At 44.4% G+C, this 26,277-nt stretch overlaps 1 protein-coding gene across 2 annotated transcripts; it reads right to left on the bottom strand.

Annotated features, from left to right (window-relative positions):
• Positions 1-143: 143 nt before the first annotated feature.
• Positions 144-26,136, bottom strand: bmerb1 (bMERB domain containing 1). Of its 2 annotated transcripts, none has more exons than XM_021556872.3 (6): positions 25,536-26,136; positions 19,972-20,092; positions 12,627-12,700; positions 6,479-6,593; positions 3,780-3,865; positions 144-3,109 (listed from the first exon to the last, which is right to left on the bottom strand). In XM_021556872.3, exons 1-6 carry the CDS (start codon positions 25,621-25,623, stop codon positions 2,994-2,996), a joined length of 600 nt encoding a protein of 199 aa, XP_021412547.1. In that variant the 5' UTR covers positions 25,624-26,136; the 3' UTR covers positions 144-2,993. The 2 variants fall into 2 exon arrangements, with proteins under 2 accessions (XP_021412547.1, XP_090051931.1); XM_090195805.1 differs by lacking the exon at positions 25,536-26,136 and adding an exon at positions 23,602-23,796.
• Between the last annotated feature and the right edge of the window lie 141 nt (positions 26,137-26,277).

Here is a 26,277-nt window from a genome sequence, read left to right as displayed (position 1 = left end):
GATAGTTAAAGGTGTTATATTTTTTACTTGCTGAAAGTGACAGTAAATGCAAAGGGTTTTATGTTTTGCTAACTGGTAATTTAGCAATGTTACTAAAACTTCAAACTGAACGATCCCTTTAATTGACTTGAAAAACCAGTGAATTCCTGAAAGATGCCTTTTTATTTAAATACAGTACCAGTCAAAAGTTTGGACACACATTCAAGGGTTTTTATTTATTTTTACTTTTTTGTACATTGTAGAATAACAGTGAAGACACAAACTATGAAATAACACACATGGAATCATGTAGTAACCAAAAAAGTGTTAAACAAATCAAAATATATTTTAGATTCTTCAAAGTAGCCTTTGCCTTGACAACTTTGCACACTCTTGGCATTCTCTCAACCAGCTTTGTTAGGAATGCTTTTCCAACAGTCTTGAAAGAGTTCCTACATATGCTGAGCACTTGTTGGCTGCTTTTCCTTCATGGTCAAACTCAATTGGGTTGAGGTCAGGTGATTGTGGAGGCCAGGTCATCTGATGCAGCACTCCACTCTCCTTGGTCAAAAAGCCCTTACACAGCCTGGACGTGTGTTTTTGATTGTTGAAAAACAAATGATAGTTCCACTAAGCGCATACCAGATGGGATAGCGTGGGACACTGCCAGTGTCACCAGCACACCAACTCCTCCATGCTTCATGGTGGGAACCACACATGCGGAGATCATCCGTTCACCTACTCTGCGTCTCACAAAGACATGGCGGGTTGGAACCAAATATCTCAAATTTGGACTCAACGGACCAAGAGACAGATTTCCTCTGGTCTAATGTCCATTGCTTGTGTTTCTTGGCCCAAGTCTCTTATTATTGGTGTCCTTTTAGTAGTGATTTCTTTCCAGCAATTTGACCATGAAGGCCTGATACACTCAGTCTCCTCTGAACAGTTGATGTTCTGGTACTTGAACTCTGTGAAGCATTTATTTCTGGCTGCATTTTCTGAAGCTGGTAACTCAAATGAACTCTGGGTCTTCCTTTCCCATGAGAGACAGTTTCATCATAACGCTGAATGGTTTTTGTGACTGGACTTGAACAAACTTTCAAAGTTCTTAATTTTCCGCATTGACTGAGATTAATGTCCTAAAGTAATGATGGACTGTTGTTTCTCTTTGCTAATTTGAGCGGTTCTTGCCATAATATGGACTTGGTCTTTAACCAAATAGGCCTATCTTCTGTATACCAACCCTACCTTGTCACAGCACAACTGATTGGCTCAAATGCATTAAGAAGGAAAGAAATTCCACAAATTAACTTTTAACAGGGCACACCTGTTAATTGAAATGCATTCCAGGTGACTACCTCATGAAGCTGGTTGGGAGAATGCCTAGAGTGTGCAAAGCTGTCATCAAGACAAAGGGTGGCTACCTAGAAGAATCTCAAATATTAAATATATTTTGATTTAACACTTGTTTTGGTTACATGATTCCATATGTGTTATTTCATAGGTTTGATGTCTTTGCTATAATTCTACAATGTAGAAAATAGTAAAAATAAAGAACCCTGTAATGAGTAGGTGTGTCCAAACTTTTGACCAGTACTATATATGTACAGGTCATTTCGGCTCATTTATGCATATTGTTCAATTTGGACATTAAAGCATCGCTAATAAACTACAGAACAAAGTTCAGGGATGGGTCTCAGTGTTTTCCTCAATTCTTTGCTTCTCAAAACCTCCGATGGAAGCAAGGAGAAGGACTTGACGAGTCAAGGAAACTACTTCCGAGATCTACCCAAAGGGAGGCGTGGGGTTAGAGGGAAATATTCTGAAGTAGAGGGTCACTTTGTTGAACAGGACTCCCTAATCTTCTACAAACATTAGATTCCAACAAACACTCTCTTTTCCAGAATCTTAACAAAGGCATGTACAAATAAAGAATTGCATTCACCTCTTCTTGTTTTGCCGTAGAAATTGCAAGACTCGTAGTATGGCGCTAAATGTTTTTCTTTGCTATACTTGTTCATTGTAATCATGAATAATATTGTAGTGATACCATGGTAATAACTACCAGTATGTTTTGGTGAAGATAAGAATGACCAGTTGTAAGGCTGACGTTGTCTTAGCAACATAAATGCGTGCATACTGGCTGGTTATTGATACGTTAATATACATCATAGACAAACAAAATAACTCAATCATGTGATTGTTGCAGCTTGCCAATGTAAATGGTATCATAGCAACTGTGTTCGGTAATACTGTTTATATAGGAAGTATACCTTTACAATAAAGGGATAGAAAATGTACTGCAGTGAGTGAAGTGTTTCATAATCTACAGTTCCAGAGCAAGCATCAGGGTTGGATCAATTCATTTTAAAATCTGGTAATTCGGTAAGTAATTGACTGAATTGAAATGGAATTGACCCCACCCTGGTAAGCATACAGTCCTAAGTCTGAGAAGTGTTCTAGTTGTTCCGTTAAAGGGTTGGAATGGAAGCATCCAGTAAATACCCGTTATTCAAAATGACAAAGTCAATAACAATTCAGTCATGATGTCATTTCCTGGTGGACAGAGAACCTTGGTATGCGTTTGCGGTTGGGTATGGGACGTTGTGCTTATAAATCTGAGGAATATATGTCATTATTGATCTCTGAAGAATGTTTCGAGAGGGATGTAATGAGTCCCTAAATCAATATAAATTGGTGTATTAATTACAATACTGTACAGGTCCCATAAATTCAATTTCCAATTGCCTTTTAACATTATATAGTGCCACATATTTCATTTACATTTCTGTTATTCCATTATTTACATGTGGCCAGGCCTGTCCATCTATCACGTATAAGGGCGTCCATTTTGCACCAGGGTTCTCTGGATCACAGGAAATTATGTAACGATAGGTGATATGACACCAAGAGACCAGGTCAGGTGACAGATGTACAGTGTGACTGTGTTGTTGTTACTAGGGTGGTGCTGTGAATGGGAGGGGGTACTGTCCTCAACTCCTCTGTAACCACGGTTACATGATACAACACTGGGTGGCTCCGCAGCAGTCCTTGATGATGGTGATGGACTTGGTGACGGATGGCTTGCTGGGCGGAGGATCAGGGACTTGTCTCTTGGGCTTCTGGGGATCTAGGGTAAGAGAGTATGGGCAAATCTGAGATGTCATAGGGCACCCTATTCCCAACATAGTGCACTACTTTTTGCACTCCTACCAGAGACTCGTATAGGGGTGCACATTTGGACACGTTCCCTGTGGTTTTAGATGGAAATGAAAAAGGCCCAGCCATTTCTCTACGATTCCCATCTTTGACTCTGTTTGAATGAAGTCCTAGCCATGATTAGATGAAATCAACGCCCTAACAACTAAGACTGTTCTAGAATCGATATTCTGATATGATTTGAATCGGCTGTTACCACACTAATTCCATTACGTGGCTTGTCCCTTGTTGCCTCTTGATTTTATCTCGGTCTTGACCTAATGTGACAGAGCCAGTGTGCCCGGTGTGAAACTGAATGACAGTCAGGGCCACTCATGGTCTGTGACTCTGGAGATGACAGAACTCATCTGCTTGGTATTACACCATATCCACATCTTTACTGTATGTGTGCTTTTAACACGTACTTGAGTGTTTTCATCAAGGCCACTGTGACCATGACCATGTTGGTGTTGCGTTGTCAAGAGGGGGAACCTGTAAGCATTTCATTGCACTGTGTCCTACACGTGTACCATGTCTATGACTCATAAACAAACTATTGATTGTGTACTAGTGTGCGTTTTTATATGAAGGATACTACTCACTTTGGGCAGCTTCTCTGGCCAGCTTCTCCAGAGGCATCAGCTTCTGTCTCAGGAACTCAGCCATCTCCTTGTCCTCCTCCTGCTCCCTGTAGAGAGGATATGGGTTAGAGTCAGTGGTTACAGACAGACAGTCACCCCTTACTCAATGGCAAAACGTCACATAGTCTGTAGAATACCCCCATACGTACGTACCAAAGCATTTGCCCCTAAACAGTTGTCACTTTCCAGACTGTAACATACCTTGTGTCCATACTCCTATTCCATAAAGTTAGTGACTATTTATGGCACATTACATCTCCATACACATAGCTTTGCTTCCAAGAATGTCTCGCAATCTGTCCGTTGCAGTTTACTTCTCAGTATCCTCAACACTCCATACATTCACTGAATGACACTGTGATCTCATATCAGCTCTGCTGTCTGTAAGTAATCTCCATGTCAAAGAAAGGAGGACCAAGATAGCAGGCAGAGGATGGGGAGTAAGTGAGAGACCAAGGGGGACCAAGATAGCAGGCAGAGGATGGGGCGTAAGTGAGAGACCAAGGGGGACCGAGATAGCAGGCAGAGGATGGGGAGTAAGTGAGAGACCAAGGGGGACCAAGATAGCAGGCAGAGGATGGGACGTAAGTGAGAGACCAAGGGGGACCAAGATAGCAGGCAGAGGATGGGGCGTAAGTGAGAGACCAAGGGGGACCAAGATAGCAGGCAGAGGATGGGGAGTAAGTGAGAGACCAAGGGGGACCAAGATAGCAGGCAGAGGATGGGGAGTAAGTGAGAGACCAAGGGGGACCAAGATAGCAGGCAGAGGATGGGGAGTAAGTGAGAGACCAAGGGGGACCAAGATAGCAGGCAGAGGATGGGGAGTAAGTGAGAGACCAAGGGGGACCAAGATAGCAGGCAGAGGATGGGGAGTAAGTGAGAGACCAAGGGGGACCAAGATAGCAGGCAGAGGATGGGGAGTAAGTGAGAGACCAAGGGGGACCAAGATAGCAGGCAGAGGATGGGGAGTAAGTGAGAGACCAAGGGGGACCAAGATAGCAGCCTAGGAAGAAGAGGAAGTGAAGATGGTAAGGTGTTGAACTGTGGTCATGTGTCACATCCCTCAGACTGTCTGGCAGTTAGACCATAATCTCTACACCTCCCTCAGGCTGTCTGGCAGTTAGACTGTAATCTATCCACCTCCCTCAGACTGTCTGGCAGTTAGACCATAATCTCTCCACCTCCCACAGACTGTTTGGCAGTTAGACCGTAATCTCTCCACCTCCCTTAGACTGTCTGGCAGTTAGACCATAATCTCTCCACCTCCCTCAGACAGTCCCTCAGACTGTCTGGCAGTTAGACCGTAATCTATCCACCTCCCTCAGACTGTCTGGCAGTTAGACCGTAATCTCTCCACCTCCCACAGACTGTTTGGCAGTTAGACCGTAATCTCTCCACCTCCCTCAGACTGTCTGGCAGTTAGACCATAATCTCTCCACCTCCCTGAGAATGTCTGGCAGTTACACAATAATATCTCCACCTCCCTCAGACTGTATGGCAGTTAGACCGTAATCTCTCCACCTCCCTCAAACTGTTTGGCAGTTAGACCGTAATCTCTCCACCTCCCTCAGACTGTTTGGCAGTTAGACCATAATCTCTACACCTCCCACAGACTGTTTGGCAGTTGGACCGTAATCTCTCCTCCTCCCCCAGACCGTCTGGCAGTTAGACCATAATCTCTCCACCTCCCTCAGACTGTATGGCAGTTAGACCGTAATCTCTCCACCTCCCTCAGACTGTTTGGCAGTTAGACCGTAATCTCTCCACCTCCCTCAGACTGTCTGGCAGTTAGACCGTAATCTCTCCACCTCCCTCAGACTGTCTGGCAGTTAGACTGTAATCTCTCCACCTCCCTCAGACTGTCTTGCAGTTAGACCTTAATCTCTCCAGCTCCCTCCCTCTCTCCACCTCCCTAACACCTCCATCTCTCCATCTCCATCCTTCTCTCCACCTCCATCTCCCTCCCTCTCTCCACCTCCCTCCACCTCCGTCTCTCCATCTCCATCCTTCACTCCACCTCCCTCCCTCTCTCCACCTCCCTCTCTCCATCCCCATCCTTCTCTCCACCTCCATCTCCCTCCCTATCTCTCTCCATCTCCCACCCTCTCTCCAGCTCTCTCCCTCCACCTCCCTCTCTCCATCTCCCTCCACCTCCCTCTCTCCATCTCCCTCCCTCCCTCCCTCTCTCCAGCTCCCTCCCTCCACCTCCCTCAGACCACAGTTATACCTTAATCTCCCTCCCTCCCTCCCTCCCTCCCTCCCTCCCTCCTCCCTCCCTCTCTCCCTCCCTCCCTCCCTCCCTCCCTCCCTCCCTCCCTCCACCTCCCTCTCTCCATCCCCCTCCCTCTCTCCACCTCCCTCTCTCCAGCTCCCTCCCTCTCTCCAACTCCCTCCCTCCACCTCCCTCCCTCCCTCTCTCCAGCTCTCTCGCTCCACCTATCTCTCTCCATCTCCCTCCATCTCCCACCCTCTCCCTCTACCTCCCTCTCTCCATCTCCCTCCCTCCCTATCTCCAGCTCCCTCCCTCCACCTCCCTCAGACCACAGTTCTACCTTAATATCTCCAGCTCCCTCCCTCTCTCCACCTCTCTCTCTCCATCTTCTTCCCTCTCTCCATCTCCCTCCCTCTCTCCCTCCAGCTCCCTCGGACCACAGTTCTACCTTAATCTCTCCACCTCTGCATCGTCCACTAGGAAATCCCTCTTTTGCACCAGTTTATGGATTTTCAGGATCAACTCCTCCTCCCACTGTCTCTGTTTCTTGGTCTTCTCTTTCTCTGGAGGAAGGAGAGAGGGAGAGAGGGAAGGGGATAGAGGGAGGGAGGTAGAGACAGGATTAGATTTGAAAGGTGACTGATGTTTTATATCAAACTAAAAAGTACATTTTTTAAATCTTATATTAAATACATATCTCAACTGATACAACATTTGTTAGATACTGAGCTACAGGGGAAGAGGAAACTTCCTGGGAAGGCAGCGCATGCTACCAAATAGTGATTCACATCACAAACCGTAGGGACCCTTTTCAATCTGTAAAGCTCAAGTGATGGAACTGTAAAGGTCATTTCCAGTTGAGCCAACATATGCAGTGATACCGTGAATGCAGTCTCTGCTAAAGCGGGACATTGCCTTTAAATTTCAATCATGCTGTAAAGCTGAACTTCTGCGATGCGGATTGAATAGAGTCCTAGATATTTAGATTCTTAAATAGTCCTCCTCGTGTTTAATTCATGAGAACTAATCGGGAGACAAAATATGCAAATGCTGTTCAATGATGCAATGTCCTGTCTGAATGGGGGAATTTGCATAAGCAGTCGTATATTAATGGGATTAATCTCAAATGTTACTCTATGCCCTACACAGGACATTACCTTTGACCAGAGCCCAATGGGTTCATTTGCATACGCAGTCGTATATTCATAAACTCTCTATCCAATTCTCTGGAAAGGATTTTGACTTTATTCCCCTGACCTTCACACTGAAATTAAATCAAATGTATTGGTCACATACACATGGTTAGCAGATGTTAATGCGAGAGTAGCGAGATGCTTTTCCTTCTTGTTCCGGCAGTGCAGTAATATATAACGAGTAATCTAACAATTTCACAACAACTACCTCATACACACAAATGTAATGGGATGGAATAAGAATATGTACATATAAATATATGGATGAGCAATGGCCGAGCGGCATAGGCAAGATGCAATAGATGGTATAAAATACAGTATATACATGTGAGATGAGTAATGTAAGATATGTAAACCTTGATAAAGTGCCATTTATTAAAGCGGCTAATGATTTGAGACTGTATGTAGGCAGCAGCCTCTCTGTGTTAGTGATGTTGTTTAACAGTCTAATGGCCTTGAGATAGAAGCTGTTTTTCAGTCTCTCGGTCCCAGCTTTGATGCACCTGTACTGACCTCGCCTTCTGGATGGTAGCGGGGAGAACAGGCAGTGACTCGGGTGGTTGTTATCCTTGATGATCTTTTTGGACTTCCTGTGACATCAGGTGCTGTTGGTGTCCTGGAGGGTAGGTAGTTTACCCCCGGCGATGCGTTGTGTAGACCTCACTACCCTCTTGGAGATCCTTGCGATTGAGGGCAGTGCAGTTTCCGTACCAGGTGGTGATACAGCCCGGCAGGATGCTCTCAATTGTGCACCTGTAAAAGTTTGTGAGGGTATTAGGTGACAAACCACATTTCTTCAGCCTCCTGAGGTTGAAGAGGTGCTGTTGCGCCTTCTTCACCACACTGTCTGTGAGGGTGGACCATTTCAGTTTGTTCGTGATGTGTAAGCCAAGGAACTTAAAACTTTCCACCTTCTCCACTACCTTCCTGTTGATGTGGATAGGGGGGTGCTCCCTCTGCTGTTTCCTGAAGTCCACGATCATCTCCTTTGTTTTGTTGCTGTTGAGTGAGAGGTTGTTTTCCTGACACCACACTCCGAGTGCTCTCACCTCCTCCCTTTAGGCTGTCTCGTCATCGTTGTTAATCAAGCCTACTACTGTTGTGTTGTCTGCAAACTTGATGATTGAGTTGGAGGCGTGCATGGCCACGCAGTCATGGGTGAACAGGAAGTACAGGAGAGGGCTGAGCACGCACCCTTGTGGGACCCAGTGATAGACTGAGACACACACACACACACATACATACACTGCAATAGTTGGAGAACAATGTGCAGTGTTGTTGACAGTAGTAATAGTAGGTGGGAAAGCTGAGGCACCAGGCAGGAGAGGAGTGCAGTCTCAGCTCTTTCTCTCCCACCGGGGTAGAACTAGATCCGTACAGCCATTCCCTGGAGTCACAGTGTTCCCGGAACGTATAGATGAATGCAGAAATCGGAATGTCAAATGGAAATGGAAAAGCAGCGGGGCTAGGGCCTTTCTCTGTACTGAGGTAATAACAGAGCTTGTTGGGTCACATACATATTGATACATAGGGTATGGTATATTATGACTCATAATGGTGTAAGGAATTAGATTTGATTTGGAATGTGTGAATGGTGTTTTAAATCTCAATGAATGTCATGCATAACGTACTGGATTTAGCTTCTAGTAGTATGGCATCTGTACTGTATGTAGGCTTTATACAGTGCCTTGCGAAAGTATTCGGCCCCCTTGAACTTTGCAACCTTTTGCCACATTTCAGGCTTCAAACATAAAGATATAAAACTGTATTTTTTTGTGAAGAATCAACAACAAGTGGGACACAATCATGAAGTGGAACGACATTTATTGGATATTTCAAACTTTTTTAACAAATCAAAAACTGAAAAATTGGGCGTGCAAAATTATTCAGCCCCCTTAAGTTAATACTTTGTAGCGCCAACTTTTGCTGCGATTACAGCTGTAAGTCGCTTGGGGTATGTCTCTATCAGTTTTGCACATCGAGAGACTGACATTTTTTCCCATTCCTCCTTGCAAAACAGCTCGAGCTCAGTGAGGTTGGATGGAAAGCATTTGTGAACAGCAGTTTTCAGTTCTTTCCACAGATTCTCGATTGGATTCAGGTCTGGACTTTGACTTGGCCATTCTAACACCTGGATATGTTTATTTTTGAACCATTCCATTGTAGATTTTGCTTTATGTTTTGGATCATTGTCTTGTTGGAAGACAAATCTCCGTCCCAGTCTCAGGTCTTTTGCAGACTCCATCAGGTTTTCTTCCAGAATGGTCCTGTATTTGGCTCCATCCATCTTCCCATCAATTTTAACCATCTTCCCTGTCCCTGCTGAAGAAAAGCAGGCCCAAACCATGATGCTGCCACCACCATGTTTGACAGTGGGGATGGTGTGTTCAGGGTGATGAGCTGTGTTGCTTTTACGCCAAACATAACGTTTTGCATTGTTGCCAAAAAGTTCCATTTTGGTTTCATCTGACCAGAGCACCTTCTTCCACATGTTTGGTGTGTCTCCCAGGTGGCTTGTGGCAAACTTTAAACAACACTTTTTATGGATATCTTTAAGAAATGGCTTTCTTCTTGCCACTCTTCCATAAAGGCCAGATTTGTGCAATATACGACTGATTGTTGTCCTATGGACAGAGTCTCCCACCTCAGCTGTAGATCTCTGCAGTTCATCCAGAGTGATCATGGGCCTCTTGGCTGCATCTCTGATCAGTCTTCTCCTTGTATGAGCTGAAAGTTTAGAGGGACGGCCAGGTCTTGGTAGATTTGCAGTGGTCTGATACTCCTTCCATTTCAATATTATCGCTTGCACAGTGCTCCTTGGGATGTTTAAAGCTTGGGAAATCTTTTTGTATCCAAATCCGGCTTTAAACTTCTTCACAACAGTATCTCGGACCTGCCTGGTGTGTTCCTTGTTCTTCATGATGCTCTCTGCGCTTTTGACGGACCTCTGAGACTATCACAGTGCAGGTGCATTTATACGGAGACTTGATTACACACAGGTGGATTGTATTTATCATCATTAGTCATTTAGGTCAACATTGGATCATTCAGAGATCCTCACTGAACTTCTGGAGAGAGTTTGCTGCACTGGAAGTAAAGGGGCTGAATAATTTTGCACGCCCAATTTTTCAGTTTTTGATTTGTTAAAAAAGTTTGAAATATCCAATAAATGTCGTTCCACTTCATGATTGTGTCCCACTTGTTGTTGATTCTTCACCAAAAAAATACAGTTTTATATCTTTATGTTTGAAGCCTGAAATGTGGCAAAAGGTCGCAAAGTTCAAGGGGGCCGAATACTTTCGCAAGGCACTGTATATGCTCTAATTGTTCTTGTTTGTTGCGATTCCAGATGATCACTAATACAGATCCAGTCACTGTCAAGTTCACAAATAAAAGGAGAAACTAGCCTTGTACCAGATCTGTTTGTGCTGTCTGGGACCAGGCTAGACAGCTAACTCTAGACTGTGATGTTATAGAGTTGTGAGGTTGTAGTGGCTATTTGACTCCATCTGCTGTCAGCCGTGGACACAAATAGACCTAACATCATTTGTTGAGGAAAGTATAAATGAAGTAGTATTCGTTGATATAATCTTAGGCCACAGTCTCAGGAAATGGACCATTGGCTCATATAGCCATTACGGTTAGCTATGCGTGTGTGTGTTTGTGTGCCTGTGTGGCCATTATGACTGTGCCTACTCTAAACTACCTGAGGGGAAGAACCTCCCCCCCTATAACTCTCCCATGTCCCTGAGAGTTACAATCAATTTTGCGGCTACTTTACCGCAGTGAACCTACCCACAAATCACCTCACCATGTAGCAGAAGGTAGCTGCATACAGTAGCAGTTTTTCTCCTCTACCCTATTTTTGGGTTTATACTCACTACAGCAGGGGTGTTTTTCCTTTCAATTCAGACCTCGACAACCAGGTGAGGGGAGTTCCTAACTAATCAGTGACCTTAATTCATCAATTAAGTACAAGGGGGGAGCAAAAACCCGCAGACACTCGACCCTCCGTGGAATGAGTTTGACACATGCTCTACAACATGCATAAGCAATTTGGCTAAGCTAAGGGTACATTGAGGATACATCCTGATATGCTTGTTCTATTTCCTAGAGGGATAGACAGTATGGCACATTTTTCTCCCTGTTATGTTGCCGGGTAGAATAGGACAGGGGAGGGCGGTGAAGTGGATTTCTTGGCTGTAGTTATATATGGTTAATACTATATGGTACATTTTTCTCTCTGTTGCCAGGAAGGATAGGAAAGGCAATAGGACAGGCGAGGGCAGCCAGTGGAGGTGTTGTGAAGTCCGTGTTGCCGTTAGTTACCTGGATATATGGTTATTGATAAACTGGGTGGTTCGAGCCCTGAATGCTGATTGGCTGACAGTCGTGGTATATCAGACCGTATACCACAGTTATGACAAAAATGTATTTTTACTGCTCTAATGACGTTGGTAACCAGTTTAACCTTTACGAGATTGGTGTCCCCACCCACGGGGAGGTTGAGTTAATGTGATTAGCATGATGTTGTAAATAACAAAAACATTTCCCAGGACATATCTGATATGGGCAGAAACCTCTACGAGATCAGTGTCCCCCCCCCCGGCAGGGACGTTTGAGCTAACGTAGGCTAATGTGATTAGCATGAGGTTGTAAGTAACAAGAACATTTTCCAGGACAAAGACATATCGGATATGGCCAGAAAGCTTAAATTCTTGTTAATCTAACTGCACTGTCCAATTTACAGTAGCTATTACAGTGAAAGAATACCATGCTATTGTTTGAGGAGAGTGCACAGTTATGAACTTGAAAATATATGAATAAACCAATTAGGCACATTTGGGCAGTCTTGATACAACAATTTGAACAGCAATGCAATGGTTCATTGAATCAGTCTAAAATTTTGCACATTCACACTACTGCCATCTAGTGGCCAAATTCAAAAGTCGCCTAACCTGGAATATTACATTTTGGCCTTTCTCTTGCATTTCAAAGATGCAAGATCTAATGTGTTATATTTTCCTACATTAATTTCACATTTACACAAACTTCAAAGTATTTCCTTCAAATGGTATCAATAATATAAATATCCTTGCTTCAGGTCCTCAGCTACAGGCAGTTAGATTTGGGTATGTCATTTTAGGCGAAAATTGAAAAAAAGGGTCCAATCCTTATTATAATAGAAATAAGGCACCTTGGGTGTTTGTGGTATATGGCCAATATACGACTGCTAAGGGCTGTATCCAGGCAATCCATGTTGAGTCGCACCTAAGAACAGCCCTTAGCCGTGATATATTGGCCTTATACCATACCCCTCATGCCTTGTTGCTTAAATATTTACCTCAGATATATGGTTGACTGTTGTGATTGTGATTGTCTCTATTTGTTGCTGTTAGTTACCTGGTACAGTTACCACCTTCCTCAGCTCCTGTTTCAGACTCATGATGTCTTTGCAGAGCTGGATGTCGTCCGCCCTTGAAAAGACAACAACATTCATTCCAGTTAGGAAGGGTAAAGCACAGTGTGACTCTCTGGCCCTGTTCCATTTTGGTTCTTCCAAGTTCTTCCAAGTTACACTCCCCTTAGGGAAGAGTGTGGGCAGATGAAAAGTATTGAATGAATCACTCCTCTACAAGATCCTCTGGTCCTGAAGACCCACCCTGAGGACACTACTGGTACCTCTCTGTCATGTCATCCCCCTCTCTTCTCCTCCCCTTCCTCCCTCCATCCCTTGTTCTTCCCATCCTTCCCTCTCCTCCACTCCATCACTCCCTCCCTCCATCTTTCACTCTTTCTCTCTTTCAAATCAAATGTATTTATATAGCCCTTCGTACATCAGCTGATATCTCAAAGTGCTGTACAGAAACCCAGCCCAAAACCCCAAACAGCAAGCAATGCAGGTGTAGAAGCACGGTGGCTAGGAAAAACTCCCTAGAAAGGCCAAAACCTAGGAAGAAACCTAGAGAGGAACCAGGCTATGAGGGGTGGCCAGTCCTCTTCTGGCTGTGCCGGGTGGAGATTATAACAGAACATGGCCAAGATGTTCAAATGTTCATAAATGACCAGCATGGTCAAATAATAATAATCACAGTAGTTGTCGAGGGTGCAGCAAGTCAGCACCTCAGGAGTAAATGTCAGTTGGCTTTTCATAGCCGATCATTAAGAGTATCTCTACCACTCCTGCTGTCTCTAGAGAATTGAAAACAGCAGGTCTGGTACAGGTAGCATGTCCGGTGAACAGGTCAGGATTCCATAGCCGCAGGCAGAACAGTTGAAACTGGAGCAGCAGCACGGACAGGTGGACTGGGGACAGCAAGGAGTCATCATGCCAGGTAGTCCCGAGGCATGGTCCTAGGGCTCAGGTCCTCCGAGAGAGAGAAAGAAAGAAAGAGAGAAAGCGAGAGAGAGAGAATTAGAGAGAGCATACTTAAATTCACACAGGACACCGGATAAGACAGGAGAAGTACTCCAGATATAACAAACTGACCCTAGGCCCCCCGACACAAACTACTGCAGCATAAATACTGGAGGACGAGACAGGAGGGGTCAGGAGACACTGTGGCCCCATCCGATGATACCCCCGGACAGGGCCAAAAAGATTTAACCCCACCCACTTTGCCAAAGCACAGCCCCCACACCACTAGAGGGATATCTTCAACCACCAACTTACCATCCTGAGACAAGGCCGAGTATAGCCCACAAAGATCTCCGCCACGGCACAAACCAAGGGGGGGCGCCAACCCAGACAGGAAGATCACATCAGTGTCTCAACCAACTCAAGTGACGCACCCCTCCTAGGGAAGGCATGAAAGAGCACCAGTAAGCCAGTGACTCAGCCCCTGTAATAGGTTTAGAGGCAGAGAATTCCAGTGGAAAGAGGGGAACCGGCCAGGCAGAGACAGCAAGGGCGGTTCGTTGCTCCAGAGCATTTCCGTTCACCTTCACACTCCTGGGCCAGACTACACTCAATCATATGACCCACTGAAGAGATGAGTCCTCAGTAAAGACTTAAAGGTTGAGACCGAGTTTGCATCTCTCACATGGGTAGGCAGACCATTCCATAAAAAATGGAGCTCTATAGGAGAAAGCCCAGCCTCTAGCTGTTTGCTTAGAAATTCTAGGGATAATTAGGAGGCCTGCGTCTTGTTACCGTAGCGTACGTGTAGGTATGTACAGCAGGACCAAATCAGAGAGATAGGTAGGAGAAAGCCCATGTAATGCTTTGTAGGTTAGCAGTAAAACCTTGAAATCAGCCCATGCCTTGACAGGAAGCCAGTGTAGGGAGGCTAGCACTGGAGGAATATGATCAAATTTTTTGGTTCTAGTCAGGATTCTAGCAGCCGTATTTAGCACTAACTGAAGTTTATTTAGTGCTTTATCCGGGTAGCCGGAAAGTAGAGCATTGCAATAGTCTAACCTAGAAGTAACAAAAGCATGGGTTACTTTTTCTGCATCATTTTTGGACAGAAAGTTTCTGATTTTTGCAATGTTACATAGATGGAAAAAAGATGTCCTTGAAACAGTCTTGATATGTTCATCAAAAGAGAGATCAGGGTCCAGAGTAACGCCGAGGACCTTCACAGTTTTATTTGAGACGACTGTACAACCATTAAGATTAATTGTCAGACTCAACAGAAGATCTCTTTGTTTCTTGGGACCTAGAAAAAGCATCTCTGTTTTGTCCGAGTTTAAAAGTAGAAAGTTTGCAGCCATCCACTTCCTTATGTCTGAAACACAGGCTTCTAGCGAGGGCAATTTTGGGGCTTCACCATGTTTCATTGAAATGTACAGCTGTGTGTCATCCGCATAGCAGTGAAAGTTAACATTGTTCTCAAATGACATCCTCAAGAGGTAAAATATATAGTGAAAACAATAGTGGTCCTAAAACGGAACCTTGAGGAACACCAAAATTTACAATTGATTTGTCAGAGGACAAACCATTCACAGAGACAAACTGATATCTTTCCGACAGATAAGATCTAAACCAGGCCAGAACTTGTCCGTGTAGACCAATTTGGGTTTCCAATCTCTCCAAAAGAATGTGGTGATCAATGGTATCAAAAGCAGCACTAAGGTCTAGGAGCACAAGGACAGATGCAGAGCCTCGGTCTGATGCCATTAAAAGGTAATTTACCACCTTCACAAGTGCAGTCTCAGTGCTATGATGGGGTCTAAAACCAGACTGAAGCATTTCATATACATTGTCTTCAGGAAGGCAGTGAGTTGCTGCGCAACAGCCTTTTCTAAAAATTTTGAGAGGAATGGAAGATTCGATATAGGCCGAAAGGTTTGGCTTTTTCAAGAGAGGCTTTATTACTGCCACTTTTAGTGAGTTTGGTGCACATCCGGTGGATAGAGAGCCGTTGACTATGTAAACTTTTCCTTCTCTTCTCTGCCCCCTCCCTCTCTCCCTCTCCTCCCCCTCCCATTCATCTCTCTCTTCCTCTCCTCCCCTCCTTTCCCTCCCTCCATCCATCCCTACCTTTCTCTCTGCAGCGCTGTGACAGCAACCAGGGATTTAAGTCTCTCTGTTGTAAATCACAGACTGATGACTCATCCACCAGCTCCCAACACCTCTCCTTCCTCCTCCCTCCCTCCATCTCTCTCTCCCTGTTCCTCCTCAGTCTCTCCCTCCATCCCTCCCTTCATCACTCACCCCCCCCTCCCCCTCTGCCTCCTCCACTCTCTCCTCCTCCTCCTCCTCCTCCTCTTCCTCCATCCCTCTCCCTACTATCCTCCCTTCATCTCTCTCCACCTCCTGTAGTTCCCTCTTTCTCCCTTGTTCCCATTCTTCAGCCTCTTCTCCCTCTGCTCTTTCGACCCCCTGTTATTTCTCGCCCACTCACTTGTTCCTGTCTCTCAACCTCAACATCTTTTTCTCTCCTCCTCACTATCCCCTATCTGCCTTGTGTTGTTTACCCACTCACTAGACCCCAATGGTGCTTCCAGCAGGCTTTGCACTCTGCCACTCCACCTGCTACAGAATGTGTGTGTGTGTGTGTGTGTGTGTGTGTCTGAGTCACACATAGCTGGAGGTATTAGCATCACTGTTCACTGATTAAGCCATCCAAGCTAATGAAGCCACATTTGCCCCCAATCTCTTTCCAGATTCTATTGATTGTATTTGCCATCACACCAAAACATTTCACACAATATGGTGGTCCAAGATCCCCTGAAAATCAAGCATGAACTTCTGATCTGGTCACCTGACCCCGTGACAAGACCAATAAGGTCACCAACGACCTGCTGATGGCGGCTGCAGGCTCCCCCTGTCTCCTGATCGTCCTGGACTTGAGAGCAGTGTTTGACACTGTCAACCACCCCATCCTCCTGGAATGCCTCCCGGGACACCGTCGGATTGTCTGGATCAGCTCTGAGCTGGTTCCACTCCTCCCTCTCAGAAAGGACTGAGTATGAGTATTGTGGTGTCCCACGAGGATCTGTTCTTGGACCCATCCTGTTTGTCCTGCACATGGTCCCCCTCGGTCGTGTCATCAGCCGGCATGGAATCACATTGCAGTGCTATGCTGATGACACCCAGCTGTATCTAAAAATGGCTCCATGTCCCTCTGATGCAAGTGCCTGTCTGAACACCTGCCGTGAGCAGATAAGGGCACGAATGAAGCAAAACTTCCTTCAACTGAACAGCAGCAAAACTGAGGCCCTACTTCTTGGCACCCCCCACCAGGTCCAGCACTCACCGTTAACGCACCTCATCATTGCAGGACAGAACACTTCTCTCTCCCCCTCAGGTTCCAATCTGCCTGTACAGCTTGATTCCTCCCTGACCTTTGACAGCCACATCAGACGACTGTGTAAACCTGATTCCTCCCTGACCTTTGACAGCCACATCAGACAACTGTGTAGATCTTGATTCCTCCCTGACCATTGACAGCCACATCAGACGACTGTGTAAATCCTGATTCCTCCCTGACCTTTGACAGCCACATCAGACGACTGTGTAGATCTTGATTCCTCCCTGACCGTTGACAGCCACATCAGACGACTGTGTAAATTCTGATTCCTCCCTGACCTTTGACAGCCACATCAGACGACTGTGTAGATCTTGATTCCTCCCTGACCGTTGACAGCCACATCAGACGACTGTGTAAATTCTGATTCCTCCCTGACCGTTGACAGCCACATCAGACGACTGTGTAAATCCTGATTCCTCCCTGACCTTTGACAGCCACATCAGACGACTGTGTAAATTCTGATTCCTCCCTGACCTTTGACAGCCACATCAGACGACTGTGTAAATCCTGATTCCTCCCTGACCTTTGACAGCCACATCAGACGACTGTGTAGATCTTGATTCCTCCCTGACCTTTGACAGCCACATCAGACGACTGTGTAAATCCTGATTCCTCCCTGACCTTTGACAGCCACATCAGACGACTGTGTAAATCCTGATTCCTCCCTGACCTTTGACAGCCACATCAGACGACTGTGTAAATCCTGATTCCTCCCTGACCTTTGACAGCCACATCAGACGACTGTGTAAATCCTGATTCCTCCCTGACCTTTGACAGCCACATCAGACGACTGTGTAGATCTTGATTCCTCCCAGTTCATCTCACAGTGTCTGGTGGAAAGCAGAGTTAACCAGGTTTTCCACTAAGATGTTGCCTGTGCTTAGCTCCATTTAGTTTATTTTTTGTCCTGAAAAACTCCCCGGTCCTTAATGATTACAAGCATACCCATAGCATGATACAGCCACCACTATGCTTGAAAATATGGAGAGTGGTACTCTGTCATGTGTTGTATTGGATTTGCCCCAAACATAACACTGTATTCAGGATAAAAGTTCATTGTTTTGCCATATTTTTTGCAGTACCTTGTTTCAAACAGGATGCATATTTTGGAACATTTTTATTCTGTACAGGCCTCCTTCTTTTCACTCTGTCATTTGTTAGTATTGTGGAGTAACTACAATGTTGTTGATCCATCCTCAGTTTTCTCCTTTCACATCATTCAACTCTGTTTTAAAATCACCATTGGCCTCATGGTGAAATCCCTGAGCGGTTTCCTTCCTCGCTGGCAATTGAGCTAGGAAGGATGCCTGCATCTTTGTGGTGACTGGATGTATTGATACACCATCCAACGTGTAATTAATAGTTTCACCATGCTCAAAGGGATATTCAATGTCTGCTTTTAAATTTTTACCCCTCTACCAATAGGTGCCATTCTTTGCGAGGCATTGGAAAACCTCCCTGGTCTTTATTGCTGAATCTGTGTTTGAAATTCAAGTGCTCGACTGAGGGACCTTACAATTATCTGTATGTGTGGGGTACAGTGATGAGGTAGTTATTCAAAAATCATGTTAAACACTATTATTGCACACAGAGTGAGTCCATGCCACGTATTATATGACTTGTTTAACTGCTGAACTTGTGTAGGCTTGGCACGACAAAGGGGTTGAACATATTTTCAGCTTTTCATTTTTTCTTAATTTGACATTATGGGGGTATTGTGAGTGGGCCAGTGACAAATGTAATACATTTTACATTCAGGCTGGAACACAACAAAATGTGTATGAAGTGTGTATACTTTCTGAAGGCACTGTAATAGCATGGATGCCATTCTGTTTCTGCTTTAGCCAACTCCTTTCTGTACTGGCATGGAGCAGGCTGGCAATCAAGTTAACTGATTATTCACAGTGTTAGAAATACGGCTTTACTGCGTCTACATCCGGATAATATCATTATTATCAGGATACACAGTATAAACCTATTAGGCTTATGTGTATGGGTGTCATTATTCTTCAAGGGTCCCAAAGAGTCTACGTACTCTCTTTACTGTACATAATACATTCGCCCACCCCACTTGGAAGAAAATGGAAATTCAATGTATCTATTCCAATGAGCTTCTCTATTATTCAAATCCAACACGTCTTCGTGTCTCCCGACCCCTCCTGTCTCAGCCTCCAGTATTTATGCTGCAGTGGTTTATGTGTCAGGGGCTAGGGTCAGTCTGTTAAATCTGAAATATTTCTCCTGTCTTATCCGGTGTCCTGTGTGAATTTAAGTATGCTCTCTCTTATTCTCCCTCTCTTTCTTTCTCTTTCTTTCTCTCTCTCTCTCTCTCTCTCTCTCTCTCTCTCTCTCTCTCTCTCTCTCTCTCTCTCTCTCTCTCTCTCTCTGAGGACCTGAGCTCTAGGACCATGCTTCAGGACAACCTGGCCTGATGGCTCCTTGGTGTCCCCAGTCCATGTGCTGCGGCTGTGGAACCCTGACCTGTTCACCGGACATGCTACCTGTCCCAGACTCCCAGACTGTTTTCAACTCACTAGAGACAGCAGGAGCGGTAGAGATACTCTGAATGATCGGCCAACTGACATTTACTCCTGAGGTGCTGACCTGTTGCACCCTCTACAACCACTGTGATTATTATTATTTGACCCTGCTGGTCATCTATGAACATTTGACCATTTTGGCCATGTTCTGTTATAATCTCCACCCGGCACAGCCAAAAGAGGACTGGCCATGCCTCATAGCCTGGTTCCTCTCTAGGTTTCTTCCTAGGTTGTAGCCATTCTAGGGAGTTTTTCCTAGCCACCGTGCTTCTACACCTGCATTGCTTGCTGTTTGGGGTTTTAGGCTGGGTTTCTGTACAGCACTTTGTGACATCAGCTGATGTAGGAAGGGTTTTAAGAATACATTTGATTGATTGATTGATTGATTGATTAAAGCCACAGTCTGTAATTATTTTATTGTGGTGTTGATGGTCTCTGTACAGTACTCACATAAAGCGCAGTTCGGACTCCCTCCTCACCAGCACCTCCCTGAGGCGCTGGATGCGAGCCATCTCCACTTCAATCTCATCTGGAGACATGATGCTCTCCGCCATGGACACATCTGACTGACCTGGAGGGAGAGAGGGAACTTTGTGCTTTAACCCTATTGTGAGTTACATCATTCTAACACATCGGGAGAAGGGCAGGAGGGAGGGAGGGAGGCATTTCTAAATATTTTGGTCTTAAATATTTCAATAGATCATTCATAAAACACCAATACAATACCTACTTCTGGACTTCAGAACCAAAGGGCCTATTCTATTGTTCCCACTATCAAATAGTCTGAAGAGGAGACCAATTCCCTCCTTCCTCTGACTTAAAGAGCAGTACATGGAATCACAATGGACTTGGTCCTGCCAAGCATTACTGCTTTACTGTCTAGCCTTGCCTATTATTCCCTCCTTCCTCTGACTTAAAGAACAGTACATGGAATCACAATGGACTTGGTCCTGCCAAGCATTACTGCTTTACTGTCTAGCCTTGCCTATTATTCCCTCCTTCCTCTGACTTAAAGAGCAGTACATGGAATCACAATGGACTTGGTCCTGCTAAGCATTACTGTCTAGCCTTTCCTATTATTCCCCTCCCTTTATCCAGTACAATGCCCACGGCTTGTTTGGCAGATTTATTTTACAGTAATACAACACTACTCCCTGCTCCATCCAACGTCCTAATTATGAAAGTGACGCTCGAGTAAATCAAGGGACAAGATACGCATAGTAAATGACCTGAAATGTAAATGACACCAGGAATGTCTCTCTTGACTAAATGAAAAGCACCGTGTTGCTTTTGAGCTGTCTTCTTCAAGTCTTGTCTTCAAAGCAAAAAACCTGACTCACTCACACACTGTCAAAGTGCTTCGTGGCAAACCTAGACAAGTCCAGATGATAGCTACGGTATGTGTCATTGTGTCTCACAGTACCCACCTAAAAGGAATAGAAGGTTCTAGTAAAATGGCTGATGACTAAGAAAGAAGTAGCTGACGACCTTAAATTCGATGCCAGATGCTCAGGCACTCTGATGTGACGCTCGCTGAATCAAGAGCATAAAAATACATAATGGAAGGAGTCATTGTCTCTGAGTGTTAGTGAGGCTTTGGAAGGGCTGACGGGTTGAAGTCTTGAAGGCGGTGGTTGTGTCCCAAATGGCACCCTATTCCCTATATAGTGCATTATATAGCGAATAGAAAGCCATTTGGGATGCAGACAGTGGGAAGGGCCTCAAGTCAAAGAAATGAGAGAAATCTCATACTGGTACTGACATAGATCAATGTCCTAGAGTAACTCTTCACCGATTGGACTAATTCACCCTGAACCGGGGCCAATGACCTCACAACGCCACCTATTCAACTAATAGCAATCAAAGACCGGACACAGCAACACAGTGAAGCCAATAGAAATGGAAACTGATGGAATAATAAACCTATATTGCTAGTCACTAATGCAGCGTTCAAGTGCTATTGGAGTTATCGTGAGCTCCTAGCTCCTAGTGGGAAATTTCACTTTAATAACCCTCCAAGCAGGAAACTTGGAGAAAATGTTGTTAGCCGAGTTGCTGAGTTGTGACGTTTCACCACAACCTTTCACCTTTTGAACCAAAAGATGGCAACAAATCTGTTTTTGACAATTACAACCATATCAATATGGAGAATGTAGTTAGTTTCACCATATTGTCAATGTTAAATAAGCTAACTAACTTTATTATTGGAAATGTTAGCTAGCTAAAATATTATTGTTTAAAGAATTCTTCCGACTTCAAAATCACTTCAACACAATCATGTCAGACTTACGACTTCCCATTTTCCACCAGCACGTGAAGCCAGCATAAGCAACTGAATGATCATCGCAATCCCAATGTCAACCAACTGAACACACTACTAACAATAATCCTAGGCTTCTCCAATGTGTAACCTATGTCAGCAAGAAAGCAAACGGATTAATAAACGCATATTTCAGTCAATAGCACTAAGCCGCAGAACAATCATCACGCTACCATTGTCAGATAGAGTGCATAGGTCACAGGAGGCTGCTGTAGGGAGAACGGCTCATAATGACAGCCGGAACTATGGAAATGGAATGGCATTAAACATCTGGAATCCATGTGTTTGATGTATTTGTTACCATTCCACTGATTCCGCTCCAGTCATTACCACGAGCCCGTCCTCCCCAATTAAGGTTCCACCAACCCCCTGTGGCATAGGCCTAGGGGGCAAGCACCTACCCTCTAATGTCACACCTTGGATCCATTGTAAACTATAGCCTCCCATCCCCCACTAGGCAGGACGTAAATATTTCACTCAGGGTTAGAAGGACGCACTGTGTACAGTACTGCTGGGAGACAGGCCTTCCAGACAGATTTTCTCTATGGAGAGAGACAGGCTACGAGTCCAGAATGGTGAACTGACTGTTCTGTGACTCCTCAACCAACTACTGGTAATGCTATCCATCCAGAGACCTTTACAAGGTGCTAATGTGGAGGCAGGACTCTTAAAGACAATCGACAAAAGGGAAATTAGTGGCGTTCCAAATCTTGGAAATAACTAACAAAAAATTATGTCACATCAATTTTGTCCCCTCTATTGTTTTTCTTTGGCTGGATGAGATTTTGACATTCGTTTGAGTCACTGTTTTTGTCTAAGACAAATGTAACAAGAATCGAAATTGCATCCTGTGACTGTTCATAGCTGATGAGACTCAATGCTTAGCTTGACGTCGAGTCCTTGAATGAAAAGTAGCGTCCCAATGTTTTCCCTGCTGTGGTAACCGCAGCATGAAAACAATGCTGATACCCACATAGTTGTCTCTGCAGTCAATAACACAGTGTGGTAAACTGTGGAGGCTTCATACCAAGTGGATTCTCTCTCTCTCTTTCTCTACCCCTCACTGCTCTCTCTATCTTTCTCTCCCTCTTCCCCCTCCTCTTTCTACCTTTCTCTCCCTCGCTACTCTTTCTACCTCACACAAAGACACACACACACACAATTTGCTGCTGACTGTCAATAGTACCGAGCCACACAAAATCCTGACTGGCCCATTATGATGGCAGAGAGCCAGGTCTGTAATGAATAACACACAAAGGATCTAAACTGCCGACTGCTCTGAGCCAAGGAAGTTATCTTAACGCAGTACACACTCAGTCAGCACACACTCCCGTACTCAGTAGTCCACATTCAGCCATCAGCAGGATTACAGAGGAGGAAGATATTGCTCATAGGGGTCTTCAGATAAACTCCTGGATACATGGTAAATGTTAAGTATGGAAGGCTGAGGCTCTGTTCCAACATACACAGCACCATACCAATTAGTATGAAGCAATGTATTGGGTATGCATTCTAAGTGGTATGCTAGAGTGGGCACCATGGAAGGCAGCATTGAAAGACAAAGTAAGAATCGTGCTAAACCTACTACAGGGAAACAGACACAGTGTGGCCTACAGACAGCACTGTATCGAAAAGCAAAAGCCAAAATAATAATAAATCGCTGAAGTATCACGGAAGACCCGCCGTATAGCTGGAATTTAAAGGCAATGTTCCCGCGTTCGTGGTAAAACGCTGTATATGTCGGCTCAATCGGAAAATACCTTGACGTTTTAATGCAGATCTTCCGCGATGCGGGTTGAATCCAGCTCTAAATCCATACAGTAACAGCATCATTATCCTCCCCAGTCCCCACAGTCACTATTAGAAGAAATACCAGGCTTCCCTATCAATGTAGCTTCACTGGCAGAGCCAAGCTAGTTATTAACCCAATGTAATCAAACTAATTACATTAAAACAAGCTGCCTAATCAATACCCTGAACATCTGTCTATCAATCAGCTGATCAACATAATGAGAGCCTTGACAGAAGGAGGAGGGTGGACAGATGTCTGCTTGATGAGGAGAAGCAGATCTGTCATGTGAATATTATCTGCGTAGCAGCCACTTCAGGGTTATGTTCATTCGGGCATGCAATATATAATAAAAAAAGTTTTTGCAATGGAAAACAAAAATGAGCTTTTGTTATTGTACAAAGTCTGGTAGCCCCTCCCTGTTTCAGTCTGCTTTCCTCCTAATGAACAGGGCCCAGAAGTACTGTGTTAATTGTAATGTTTCCCACTGTGTTTTAGTATCCAGCTATGCGTCTCCCAACACAGATGGAAGTTGAAAGTTGGAACACACAAGGAGGAACCAGGGGAAGGGAGAATGGGGACAGAGAGTCTACCTCTAAAAATAGATGCAGTCTTCTTCTATTCATATTCATGAGCTGAAGAATTCATCTCAGACTTTCTGCACCCCACTCTCCTCTCGTCTCTCTTTTTCATTCCTATTCTAACGATTGAATTAATGAAGAGGACACTCAAAGAATATATTATTCCAAGATCCAATGGGCTGATTTCTGTTGAAAGTATACAGATGTCACACAGACAGCCCTACACAAAATATACAGTGAAACATAACTACCAGTATAAGTCAAGTGAATATTGAACTTAACCCCGTAGGTGTGTGAGGCTGACTCATGACAGGATTCTCTGCTGTGGATCTCTGGTTACATAAAGCACACAATATGACCTCTTTTTATGACCTCTTGTTCTCCTGACCTCTGACCTCTCACCTCTGATCTCTGTTTACCCCCCCATGACCCTCTTTATGTCTGTATTATTAGACATATATCATACTGCTCTGATGACAGCTTTGTGGCACTAGCCTAGCCTACCCATAATATCACAAATAGATACCAGTAAAATTAAGAACAATGAACAATGCATGTCATATAAATAACATTATTGAAATATTTATCTTAAAATGTATCTTCCTTCGAAAGACCTTTCATAATGCATTGATATCTTACTGATAAAAAAAAGGATGAAAACGAGGAGGATGAAAATCTCTTGCCTGTCTCTACAGTTTGTTTATATCATCTTTCCTGCTGGTATCAGTGCTGGTGATGCTGGTATTGACTCACACACTCACAGCCCAGCAGGTAGGCTTCTAGCTTGTTCTACCCTGCTGCATCCATCGACTGGAAGGGGTGCAGTTCAATATATTAGAAGACCCAGTCAGACAACTTTGGAATGTACAGTCAGCTGAAAGTGAAGAGCTGGGGCATATGTCAGTCCTTCTTTAGTGTTATGGAAATAGTCTACTAGATATGCGGCATTACATATGTGTATACATTTCGGGGCTCCTCTCCTTTGTGCTATTGTAATATATACTGTTAATACAGCGGGTAAGCTATTGTAAATGAGAAAGATCTTCTCAAATAGTAATGATATGGTTATTATCAGTGAATAACTGGTCAAATGCACCTCCAAAATGCATTGAAAGCAAAGCTCATGCATGGAGATGTCTCCAGTCCATTTTCAAGGCACTGGGAATGACATTCAGGAAACAATAAAGATGCACGGACTAATTGCAATTAACGGGTGTTGTTTTGCAACGCAACATCCCCTATCTGAAACCACATGCTTTATTCTGCACAGAGCAATAACCACTATAACAGACCAAAACGTTACTTTGCAATGAATGACGCTCACCTTTGTCTTTTGTCCATTCCGTTTCCGATACAGAGCCGTAGCTCTTCAATGAGCGCTCGGTTTCAGAAATTGATTTCTTCAATTCCATAGCTGGAATTGCTTTATGATACACTATGAGTTTAATGGGTTGTGGAAAGGTGTGTTAAAATCCTATATTGAGTTCTGCTCTTCTGTTTTCCTTTCAGGATAAATCAGTTTCGCCGATTCGAAGGCACCACCGAGCCGAGACGTTGAGCATCTTTATTTAAGCTTACAAATTCCTGTGTGGTACACAGATGGATGCAGAGCGCACGCGCATTACGAACCAGAGAAAGGGAGAAAAACGGCACCGAGCTTGCATTGAAACAGTGTCATATTTGTCAAATACAAAGCTGGAAATCGATATTTTCTATAACGTTTCTACTATTTTTCCATAAAATTATTTATTTGAAGAATTTCTAGCGATAGCATTTTTTTCAATGAAGATGTCAAGATATCACTAGGCCTAGGTGCTGAATATGTGGAGCAGAAGGCTTACATTTATAGGAAAATGTTTCACTAATACAGTATCCCTCTCGAAAGAGTAAGTCCTTCAAACGAGTGAATGTCAAAGAACTGAAGTACTCTAGGGCTATGCATGGAAGCTGAGTAGCCAGAGCAGGTGGGAGGGACCCTGTTAGGGGTCTGTTCAATATGGCTCTGACGTGATGACTCATTTCACGCTGTTGAACCTATAGGCTGTTGCTATGTTGATGCACATGAC

Source organism: Oncorhynchus mykiss, chromosome 13 (genome assembly GCF_057628025.1).
Source record: "Oncorhynchus mykiss isolate SJ-2025 chromosome 13, ASM5762802v1, whole genome shotgun sequence".
Lineage (NCBI taxonomy): Eukaryota > Metazoa > Chordata > Actinopteri > Salmoniformes > Salmonidae > Oncorhynchus > Oncorhynchus mykiss.
Note: the sequence above shows the minus strand (reverse complement) of the source record. Positions and strands in the feature narration are given on the sequence as shown.

Bases quoted from the DNA above. Each gene is read 5' to 3' on its own strand.
- bmerb1 (XM_021556872.3), bottom strand. From the start codon at position 25,623: ATGGAATTGAAGAAATCAATTTCTGAAACCGAGCGCTCATTGAAGAGC. The intron at 12,701-19,971 runs GTGAGTACTGTA...TGTCTTTTCAAG, and splicing joins GAGTCCGAACTGCGCTTTAT to GGCGGACGACATCCAGCTCT. The intron at 6,594-12,626 runs GTAACTAACAGC...TCCTTCCTCCAG, and splicing joins GAAGGTGGTAACTGTACCAG to AGAAAGAGAAGACCAAGAAA.